The 12,572-nt window shown below is 34.8% G+C and overlaps 1 protein-coding gene across 9 annotated transcripts in view; it reads right to left on the reverse strand.

Annotated features, from left to right (window-relative positions):
- The window catches only part of KDM4C (lysine demethylase 4C), a 451,309-nt gene that overhangs the window by 184,544 nt on the left and 254,193 nt on the right, over positions 1–12,572 (reverse strand). For all 9 annotated transcript variants that reach the window (XM_079925522.1, XM_079925523.1, XM_079925525.1 and 6 more), the window contains 2 exons: positions 3,206–3,399; positions 34–272 (listed from right to left, as the gene is read on the reverse strand). In XM_079925522.1, the coding sequence (XP_079781648.1) occupies positions 34–272; positions 3,206–3,399 (433 nt within the window). The remainder of the gene's footprint in view (positions 1–33; positions 273–3,205; positions 3,400–12,572) is intronic.

Consider the following 12,572-nt stretch of genomic DNA (forward strand, 5'->3'; position numbering starts at 1 on the left):
TAATACGTGAAACATAATCAGCTAGTTTCTCACCTGTGAATCTGATATTATCTGATAAATTGTGATCCAGCTGCATCCTGCTAGCAGAGGCCTCTTCCTCTGAAGGTGCTTCTGTATTTGCTAGTTTCACTGCTTCTTCTGGCTTTTCACTGTCCTTGAGCTCATCTGGGTCTGGGTCAGGAGTGGGGCCCTCTGCCCCATCAACTGCAGCTAACACTTCCTCATCTTCCTCATTCTTAGGCCTCTTAGAGTGAGAACTAGTGCACTGGAAGCTTTTAACAAAAGAAGCTATAGTCAGAAAACAATATTTCCAATGGACAGGAAAAAACATATATACAAATATTATTTTCACTTAATGAAAAAAGAAGAGAAAACTGATTGGTTTTTAATCACATTATACAAAGATAATCTTCACGAGGAATAGATCAAATTGAAATGTTAAGCACAGTTTTAATAACAATTTACTAAAAACTAAAACAACTCTAAATTGTTAAACATTATTGATTATTAAATATTACTGATTATTAAACATTACTGGAAAATCACTTAAAATTTTATAACAATATTAAAGCGAAAAATAAAGTGAAAAATGATGACATAAGGATAAAAGAAAATATTATTTAGATAATGAAGAAAGAAAAAGGAAATGAGGAGATTCCATAAAGCTGTTGTTAAAATTTGAGTAGATTATTTACATTCCAAGGTGAACTGGTGGCTATATTTCCCTGAGTTTCGTACAATTCTGAAATATGCATGAAAAGCATTAAGGTTAAATGCCAATTATCATTAGCTAAAGGAATTAAGAGAGGAGGAAGGCAAACCATATGTATTTAACATCTTATATCAATGTATTATTTATTTTCAGAGTGGACGCCATTTTTAAAGTTTTCCTCTTCTAGTATTTTCCAGCAAGTCACTTGATAGCTTTGTTGCAGATGCCTTTTGTATATGACACATTTCTAACACTTTCATTTAAGAAGAATTACAACTGAAATCAAAACGACGTGTACTTCAGAGTACACACACACACAAGAAAACACATTAGTGTTTTTCTATAGGAAGTCACAGATAAGATAAAGGGGGTAGCCAGGGATAACCTATGTAAATTAGCTTTGGCTGCTGCTGGAAGTAACAGTATTGGTATCATCATCACTTTATTGAGAACCCATGCAGTGGCCTATGTGGAATATCTCTACATTATGAATAGCACAGTACACTTACAATAGGATGGCTGACATCTCTTTGAGATTTCAGTGAATCATTCCCTTCATTAGATTTTCCTAGATATAGCATATTACTTAAGGGAGATCAGCAAACTCGATGATCAAACCACAAAGGTGAGCATAATAAACAAGCCCCTTAACATTAGGCTTTCTAACTGGGTGAGTGAAGACCACTGATTATTTTAACCTACTGAAAGGCATTTCGAATCTGTTCAATGTCATAGATCTATATTCAATGTCAACCCACAAGGACCACTGTGGTTAGTAACTAAGAGACCACATCATACACCTAATTGGAGTACTGTGTTTTCTGTCCATTAAAGAACAATTCTCAAGATGTGCCATTGGCTACTGAACTCAAGACTGACTACTGCCCCTCCTTCCACAGTGAACTTTTTTGGCAATGCGGATTCGCACATTTACAAAACACAGTGACTCTCTAAATCGGTGTTTCCCAAACTCTTCTGAATGCAACCCACAGTAAGTTATACATTTCAGATGATGACACAATACACATACACACATGCTCACACATGTCATGAATTAATACTTACCCTTACCTCATGGGAAGAACTACAATGCATTTTATTCTCTTTTACTTCCTAATTTTAAAATGTTGTTCCTAACCTATTAAATTGCTTTGAAAACTAAAAGTTTGAAAATTCCTGCTGTAGACTATAGGGTGAACTAAGAACACCTGGGTTTTAATTCTGCTACTAACTAATTCTGTGCGTCAAGTATATCTCTTACAAAATGCTGGTTTCACTCCATGTTCTTAAGGTTCCTCCACTCACTAGCATTCTAAAATAGCAGAAAGTAAATTGTCAGGGGGGGTGGGGGGGAAGAGAGAGAGAGAGTCAGAAAATAGGCAACAGAAGTGTGGACAAAGACTTAAAATTGCAGTGTTATTTGGTTAGTAGCAAAAAACTAGAAACAAGCTACAGGTCCAAATACAGGAGATTAAATACATGCAGGCATTAGAAATTACGTTGTAGCAAATCATTCAGTTACATGAAAAAATATAAAACTGGTCATCAAATTATTAATAAGAGCATGGCCCCAATTTTGGAAATGTATATAATATTATATAATAAATAAAAATATATATGTAAAGGATATATACAAAATGTTAACACTGGTTATCTCTGGATTGTGAGGTTATGGGTGATTTGGGACTCCTTCATTATTCTTTTCCTTATTTTACAAATTTTCTCCAATGCACAAATATTACTTTTACAATCTGAAAGAAAAACAATGAGTAATACTGGAGAGTAAAAATGTAATATAAACCTGGAAAATATAAAAGTCTAAAAAGGTTGCCTGAGGACCTGAGCAACATAACACACACCCTATTTAATGTGTTTTAAGACAGCAAGATGACCACAACAGGCCTAAAGGCTTTTGAAATGGCACTGGCCACAAAAATGGAATGTAGATTAAAGTACACAGGGACAACCACGTTACAGAAACACCACATGCTCTGATTTACATCTTGTGAAAGAATAAAGCCAAGTGTGTATAATGTAGCAAAATATATAGGCATCCCAATGAGAAAAGTAATATCTGAGATGTTTGACAAATGAAAAAGAAAACTACTAAAAGTCAAAATCAGCAGCAAAATTAAAAAGTTGGAAATCGAGTTACTGAAGTTGACAAAAATAAGGAGATGAATAGAGGGCACTGATAAATCTTTAAATACATTAATGTAAGGGGTTTAGAAGGTCTAGAATTGTTCTATTTCTCATGCAACTTTCAAAATATTCTCAAATACAATATACATCTCTGTTTATATTCTATTTATTTGTTACACTTCCAAAGAACTGAAAATACTTTGCGTCAAATTTTTCGTAAGATATTAAGTAAACTGATAGTGAATAAACAGAAATAAAAAAGCAAATAAATAGTCTTTGAGAACATTATGTTCAAGGACCCATTTTAAATGAGTAAGTACAAGTAGGATGGGGTGTGGGCAGGATCATTACCTCCTGGATGCTTTTCTTACTTTCCTCCTCCTCTGCAGCCATGCTTTTACTTCAGGGGTGGATTCTGGAGTAGGCTTCGTGTGATCTATGGTATATATATCCTTTCCTTGTTTCCAAAGCTGGTATCTGTCTGGCTGAAATTTCCTCACAAAGATATCCATTGAAATTTTCACCATGTCTTTCCTGCAGGTGCACTGAAACGCAATGGGGTTGGAGTGCTTTAAACATTTGCTAACTACAGAAAGTCACACTGAGTTGTCCTTTGAATGTACCATACATGAATACTTAGTCACTACATAATGGAGAATAATGTTTTACATTTTCAAACATTCAGTGAGTAGGGACTTCCCTGGTGGTCCAGTGGGTAAGGCTCCACACTCCCAATGCAGGGGGGCCCGGTTTCGATCCCTGGTCAGGGAACTAGATCCTACATGCATGCTACAACTAAGAAGTCCGCATGCCACAACTAAGTCTGCACGCCACAACTAAAAAAGATCCCACATGCCACAGCAAAGATCCCGCATGTGCCACAACTAAGACCTGGCACAACTGAAAATTAATAAAAATAAATAAATAAAATAAATATTTTTTTAAAGTTTTAAGAAAAACAGTCAGTGAGTAATAAACTCAATTTCTTCTGAATGGAGGTGATAACCTGTATATTCACATCTATAAACAGTAGAATAAGATGTTAAAGTGCATTGCAGAGTTCTTGGAAACTGTGTACCAAGAACAACTGAAAGGAAAGCACACATTTGAAAGCATGCCTGCAACAGAAGGATTACCCTCCCAGCACAAGGATGCATCAGTGAGCTGAATACTGTAAAGCTGAAAACCTAGGTTGACAATGAATAAAAGTAGCTAATAAATGTGTGGTTAGAATAATTTAACCAATAGGTTGAGATAAATTTTCTCCAAGATATATTTTGATCACATTAATGTTTATTAACAAATATACTCTCACAAAGTAACCAACAATTAGGAGCAAATAAACAGCCTCTTCTACATCATATCACATGAAACACCCACCATCACCACTACAATCATATCCACTAGAAAGAAGGAATAGTGTTAAGATAAGAAGTTCAAAGAAAAGATTATTTTGAATCCACTAGAACTTTGATTCTCATGAATACATAGTTAGAAGTCATATCATATAAAGCAAGTTTCCTATAAAGACCTCACACAGGTTATATTGTGTCTAGGTTAGTACTCCATGCAATGGAACAGATAGAATTCAAATAGTGAAACAGAGATAGTCTCAAAGACGTAACATACCTTAACCATCCCTAACACACCTGGCAACAGACTGGTTGACTCAACAACAGCCTTGAAACAGTAAGTCTTTCAATATTTTGGCAATACAATTATCATCTCCATGCAAATTAATTTAAAATTTCCTAATAATCTCCAGCTTAAAACTTCCTCCAGAGAGTTCCAATCTTGCCTTGAAAGTTCAGGAAAAAGAAAAAAGGAAAAAAAACGAAAAACAAAAAACAGGACACAGCTAACAGTCAGTATGCCTAAAACCAGCTTCTCCAAATACAAACAAAAATTTTATTATAAATGATATGACAATCCTTCTATTCTCCTATATTCACAATCAACATTTCCTAATCCCTCCCTTGCCTTCTACCCCTAGAAATCCAGTCTGTCATCATCTATAATTAGCTCTTCCTCTACCTGCAGAAATCCTTTTACCAGGACACCTTCACTGTCAGATGCTAAAACCTAGCATAACAAAACTAACTAATTTCCCTGCCTGCAGTCTCTCCTAGCACCAATTCATCTTTACAGCTGTCACTTTAATCTCCCTCAAATATCTCATAATCTTTCACTTCGGAGTCCAATAAGGTGTAATACTCTGCTCTGCCTTTAAAATAAAGTCCTGAGCCCAGCATTCAAGGGCTCTAAACTTGGACTCCACTAGTGAGATTTCCAGGTTTCTCTCCCACTGCAAGTCAACATGAACATTCCTCTTCAACCCAAGGAGCAGAGTCACCATGAGCTTCCTTACCTCAGTGCTTTTGCTCCTACCACAATGCCTTCCTGCTCACCATTCTGCCATCCAAAGAAAATTCATCCTAAACACTGAATGCAAATTGTACCAATTATTCTTCTGAATGGAGTACTATTTATCTACACCACTGCTTTCTATTATTAGTTAAGTACAGGCAAACTTCATTTTAGTGCACTTCGCTTTATCGCGCTTTGCTTTATCACGCTTTGCTTTATCACGCTTCACAGATAAAACGCTTTTTACAAATTGAAGGTTTGTGGCAACCCTGCATCAAGCAAGTCTATCAATTTTTCCAACAGCATTTATCAACAGCATTTGGTCACTTTGTATCTCTGTGCCACATTTTGGAAATTCTCGCAATATTTCAAACTTTTTCATTATAATGGTGATCTGTGATCAGTGATTTTTGATGTTACTATTGCAAAAAGCTTACAACTCACTGAAGGCTCAAATGATGGTTAAGCATCTTTTAGCAATAAAGTATGTTCTAATTAAAGTATGTACATTGTGTTTTTTTTTAGTCATAGTACTACTGCACATAATAGACTGCAGTACAGTGTAAACATAACTTTTATATGCACTGGGAAACCAAATAATTTGTGTGACTCGCTTTATTGTGGGGAAAGGAACTGAACCCACAATATCTGAGGCATGCCTATAAAGAGAGAGTTCTAAGTCATTTTTACTATAATTAGCTTAGAAATATGGAAAATGAGGATTCTGAGAAATTTAAAGATATTTTGGTTTAAGACGCAACCTTTCACTAAAGGAAGAAATAAGTTTAGACTCACCAGCAGAGACTCTCTTATTTTCGTATAGTGTTACTAATATTTGCTTCATGAAGAAAAAGGAGTGGACAATATAAATGATATAAGTTTCCACAGCAAGAATTTTGTCCTAGATTTTGATTTCCCATTCCTCTCTCCTAGAAGTCTTGAATTTTGTATACATGCAACAAGATCTACCACTCAACTGACTGTTTGACTCAATACAAGAATATGTGTCTTAAATTATAGAAATAGAGAACAAATTAATGGTTGCCAGGGTTAAGGGAGGGGATGATGGTGAGAGGGAACTGGGTTCAGCTATAAAAGGGCAATGTGAGGGATCCTTGCAGTGGTGGAAATATTCTGTATCTTGACTCTATCATTGTCAATCTCCTCTTTTTTGATATTGTACTATAGTTTTGTAAGAGGTTACCATGGGGGAAAACAGGATAAAGGATACACAGGATCTACCTGTATTATCTTTTGCAACAGCATCTGAATCTACAATTATCTGAAAATAAAAAGTTTAAGAAAAAAATAAACTCTAAGACTTCCTTAAAATAAAACATATGTATGTCTTGCCTTTGATTTTAAGTATTCAGAAATAGAGTCATAAGATACCCAAAATAATGCAAGGGAACAACGCCAGAGTCAAAAATAGTTGAAGTAAACTTCAACAGCACAGAGAAAATCTACTCTTGTCAGTAGTGACAAATAATACACTCATCTTAAAGCCCTAAAGATTAGATGAGATCATTTAATAGAACGTGCTATGTGACTTTATTAGTAGGAACGGAAGACATTAACACTCCCATTTAGAAACAAAGAAATTTACAGACTACATATTGGTACAAAGAGCAATAACCAATAATAGGTAATACTTCTCAAGTAATCTATTTTGGATATGAATTCAAAACACTAATAAGAATGGCTTTTCTTACTGTTTCTTTTAAGAACATTCATACTAGTTATGTAATATGTAATGTATGTAATGGCTAAGTCCAAATTTAAAGGGAATCGTCAGTAGTCTGTTAAGCATTGAATTCTTCCATATTTCACCACCCTAAGACTTGTTACACAGAATCATGATTATTTGTTCCTATCTCCCAGGAAATCAAATTCAGGCTCTCCGTTATTTATATTGAAAACCAGCAATCTAATTTCAAGATAAAAATGTTTCTAAAAATCAGCAACTTTCTAAGGCAGCAAATAGTCATATGAATTGTAGAATTGGAAATTTCATATAACCACAATATATGATTAATAAAATAAGAAGTTGATGTTTAATAAAAACCCAAACTGAGCTATTACTTTAACATATTTTCTTTGTGACACACAGGATGGCTAATTATGGGAGGGAAAAAACCTCTCATGTGCAAATGTCTGATAAGGAAGGCTTTGAAGGTATGCAAAAATGTGTGAAATTATCCTGCTTTTCAGTCTATTTATAACAATTAAATGATAATTAGGAAGGAACTAAGGAAAGAATAGCTTAAAATAAGATAACAAGCCTAATAGCCACTTGATGTGGCTGTTATGGGTTAAATTGTATCTCCCTCCCCCAACCCCCAAATGGTATATTCAAGTGCTAACCCCCCTCAGAATGCGGACCTTATTTGGAGAAAGGGTTATGGCAGACAGAAGTAATTACATAAGGGGTTACTGGAGCAGGGTGGGACCTTAATCCAATGGGCCTGGTGCCCTTATCAGACAAGAAGAGACACAGACACACAGGGGACAAGGCCTTAAATTGGTCTGACTACAAGAATATAGAGGTTCTTAGTGTTATTAAATTTTGCCTTACTGGGAAAGTTGAAGCAACTGAGGAAGTAAGAATCAGGCTTCCGGTATAACGAGGGGTCTTAAGAGTGAAGGAGAAGTGCACAGAGGTTTTGAAGAATCGAGAGCAACTATGACCTTGCAGGGGATTGAGAGAGAATGTGAGAGGACTGGGCCCTTGTCATGGGTGGAACCCACTGCGGTGCACATCCAGCTCCTGGTTGGGTCCTTCCTATCAGACTCAACTCCTCGGCTTCCCCTCTTGAAGAAACAACAGAAACTGAAGGATCAACAGAAGTCAGGCATTTACGAGGGGAAACACCGTGACCCAAGTGAATCCTGCCAGGTAGGATACTGTAAGGTAGAATAAGGTGAGGGTGGGGGATGAATTCATGTGACTTCTCTACTGTATCCCCCAAAATGGGGCCTCTTATCAATATAAGAGCTTGGTGTTAGATGGCTCCATGTATGTAGTTTCAAGAGACATGAGATACTATCAATCTCAGAATTAAAAACTAATTTTCTGTACATATACAGGAAAATGTTCTCTTTTTTACATACAAAATTCCAATGAATGTCAACCACAGTATATCATAGCCCAAAGAGGATAAATAATGTTTAAATTTTTCTTATAAATTATTAATTTCCCAACAATTATAAAAAGGGACCAATGCATAGATGAAACAGATTTACTGAACAGGACAGTCAAAAAGAGGAAAGGAGCCAATGATGGCAAACTCTTGTTTTGAATATTTATAAGTGTCTGATGAAGCATATATTGCTGTCTGCTGTTGGCACATGAGTAGTGGGTGTATCTTAAAACCTAAGAACACTGTAAGTTACTGTCCTTTATGATAACCACTTCAATTGTACTTAACAATGAAAATGACTCATTTTAAAAACACAAACAAGCATATCAATTCCTATTTCCTTCAAAAATTCAAATCAATAATTGGAAAAGTTAGGTTTTTATCAAAATCTAGTCCCCCTCCAAGAAAATTATTGTTTTTGAAGGTTATCTGTTAATTATCTTCAAGGTACAACCAAATTACTACATTAAATTAGAAATACAGTAAGAAAGAAGCATCCATTTCCTATCCAACACATAGCAAAACTGTCTTACATCTCCAAACACATAAGCTATGAAAATATAGGACTGTGTATCAAATGGGAAAATGCCAAACCTTCAATGGAATCACCATTCATTTGCTTTGAGAACCCAAAAGTTTGTATTACCAGTTGCCCTTTGAAAGAACATCATAAATAAAGAATAAAGGGAAGAGAAATATTCTCCACTTTGTTGTCTTCTAACAACACACTTCCTTTAGCTATGACAACAAGAATTAAGAAGAATGTGTTATTAACATAATTAGACACAGCTATTCATTATTGTTTACTCTAAGTAATAACAAAGATACTACTTAGGCATAGCAACCTCTTATTTAACCAAGAATGTGACTGATGGTGATAACTAATTAGAGCCAAAGTCAGTAACTAGGCCTGAAATATAATTATATTCTAAACCATCAAACTACCTTTTATAGTAAATAGATAATTTAGCACTCAGGAAGCTCAGATACCTCATTGGAAAAAAAAAAGGTTTAGACAATTCTAGCACTAGAGCATCAAGAGAAATCTGTGGCCAACTGATCTATGATTTACTCTTTATTCTTCCAGATTTACATCTCTTTCATTCCTTCCTATTCTTTAACCCTTTTTTTCTTTTTTTTGTTTTTGTTTTTAATCCTTTTATCTGTTTTCAACTTAGTCATGTCCAAAACCTAAAAATTCTTCTTTCCCTCCACATGTAAAAAAATAACCTGCTGGTAAATTTGTTAGCATTAAAACAAACTATGTTACTATCAATCCACTAGTACTTTGGAATCTCCATCTTCATTTCACAACTACATAAACATACATCCAATCTACTGCATCATACCAAACTTATAGAAGAGAAAGGACCCAGCTCTTTGGAAAACTGCCACACTGTTAACCCATATTAAATTTGCAGAAGTCCAGGAACCCCAGACTTTTTCTGGTACAATTATACTTAGTTATTTTTCATTTCAAATATGAATGAGAAACAAAATTTTCCAATATGCACTCAAATTTTTAAGGTAGTATTTCTGATCAATATTTTCTGGCATTGTGTTCCAATAGAGAAACCACTCAGTTTTTACGGAAATTAATTAATTATTTTAACAGAAACATGGCCTAATTTAAACGGTTGCTAAGAATCATTAAATAAAAACAATTTTAGAAAATAAATGCACTATACAGTTAATGAAGCCAACATCTATTGACAGGGTATTATTATACTATCTGTAGAAGTATCTAACCTGTTGAGATACAACAAAAATTTTTGAAGGAACTTTCATTCTTTTTACATTCACCATATAATTAAGAATGAATAAAAGTATTTAATGTGTTGACTAACTGTAAAAAAATGTAAAGGAACCTATTTATATTGAAATTATTCCAAATAAATTTTTTTAAAAAGTAGAATATTCTACTCTGTAGTCAATTCATTCTATTATCATAAAATTTTCATTGCCAGTTACAAATCTGAACAGAATTTCACCCTCCTTGGAGTACTCCAAACAGATCAGTATTTCTTAGCTGACTCAAAACTAAGTATACATTAGAAAAAGGGGAATTCAGAATCAGTATAATGAATGTAGATGACTCTAATATACATTGTGCTGAGCTAAAGAAACCAGGCAATTTTAAAGTCCACAATGGTGATGAATCCACCAGATTAATGAATACAACTATGTTTTTAATATGATGAATAAGCAGTAGCCACATTGCTCTATCTATATACTTGTTGAACCCTGAACTGACTACAGCTCTTCTACTTATTAGCTGAGTAAAAATGGTAAGTCTTGAGCTCTGAGAATGCTCCCTCATATAAAAATGTCTTCCTGGGTCTCTCACAAAGGTTCAAAAAATTTTAAGTGTAAATACACTTGATCAGCCAAGCTCCTTAAACATGATTATGATTATGATCCTCCCAACCCTCTTCCTCACGAAATACTGAAGGAAACTCAAAATGCTGTTGTAAAGCAATGTAATGCTTTAAAGTTTCAGTCTGGGCTCAAATACTTATATTTTACAGAACTTATTTTCAAAGATGGTAGAGCCATGGGATTCTTCAAATGAGCTAAAGAAATTGCGTGAAATTAATGTAACAGTAGAACAGAAAATGCCCCATTTCTTGCCAGTTCCTATCTATGGAACATATTTAGGTATCCATCACTGTACACCAAATGGGCCTTCTTCATCCCTTGGTCATATGTAATACCCATTATAATACTGATTTACTTCATCCGTGTACTTATTCAATCATTGCTCATTTGTTCATGTACCCTCTTCATTAATAATTTTGGGAGAAAATTATTATAATTATCTTAATTTATAAGTATTATTTTAATACAAGAAACAGAGTTGTTAAATACTTAAAACTAATTAAGGTGAAAATAATATTTGAACAGCACTTTGATTTCCTGAGTAACATTTCATATAATATCAGTCAAAGACAAGTAATAGGCTATTTCACCAGATCACATGAAGAGTAAACTATATAATTATGTTTACACTGACTGAGCAGGGAGATAAAAGAAATACAATTCTAAGATCAGTATTAATCAACAATGAAAGTATATAAAGAATGCAAAGGTCATTTCTTTTGTCCTTATATCCATTAATGAAGCAAGTTCTGCAGGAGACCTGTACATCCCTTGTTTTTCCCCGGACTGCTCTGCAGAGCTCACATAACCCTGATGTTGTCAGGGTGCACAAAGCATTTAAAGGTTCTGGGGATCCCAGGATACACACCCAGAGAAATTTTCTAAATGTTTTGTTCTCATGGACATAAAGAAGAAAATAGCTTTAAAATATCCCTAATGGGGGCTTCCCTGGTGGTGCAGTGGTTGAGAGCCCGCCTGCCAATGCAGGGGACACGGGTTCATGCCCCGGTCCGGGAAGATCCCACATGCCGCGGAGCGGCTGGGCCCATGAGCCATGGCCGCTGAGCCTGCATGTCCAGAGCCTGTGCTTCGCAATGGGAGAGGCCACAACAGTGAGAGGCCCGCATACCACAAAAAAATATATATATCCCTAATGGCCAAAAAGATAATCATATTCATAGTAAGAAAGTCTGATACCACTACTAAATTTCTTATTCTCACTTTAATAAATCATTATTGTGAATTATTTCAGATACTTTTGCCATATCTGACCTTCCCCTCCCAGTCTATTTTAAACCATGAAAATATACATTGTGTCTGTCTTTCTGAGAAGTACATTCTAGTTGTCTAGAGGACTGGAGGCCCTTAAAAGTATTTTTTCAATAAATAACCTTTTATAAACGTATGAGGAAACAGAGGCTCAGAGAATTTTACTTAATTTGCCCAATGTCACACTGCTAACAAGTAATACAGCCTTTACCAGATTCAATCTAGAATAACTGCCATACTCTTAACCAATCTACTGTGGACATTCAAAACCAAACCATATTTAACACATTTTAAATGGTTTTAATTTAAATATGGGCCACACTTTTCCATTCTAAACTTCTTTTTCTATGACCCATAACCAAGTTGAAATTGTAGTTGAGAATAAATGCCTGGATGTCATTATTTTAGCTTTTTATGCATGACATCATGCTGTATTGATAGAGTTTATCCAGTCTAGCTAGCAACTTTCTGAAATATGTTTCCTCCGCTCTCCCTACTTTTAATAGATTCAGATTAATTTCTTCTGAATATTTTCAGGCTTCACCATACTTTATAAGGTATAT

The sequence above is a fragment of the Stenella coeruleoalba genome, assembly GCF_951394435.1.
Source record: "Stenella coeruleoalba genome assembly, chromosome: 7".
Lineage (NCBI taxonomy): Eukaryota > Metazoa > Chordata > Mammalia > Artiodactyla > Delphinidae > Stenella > Stenella coeruleoalba.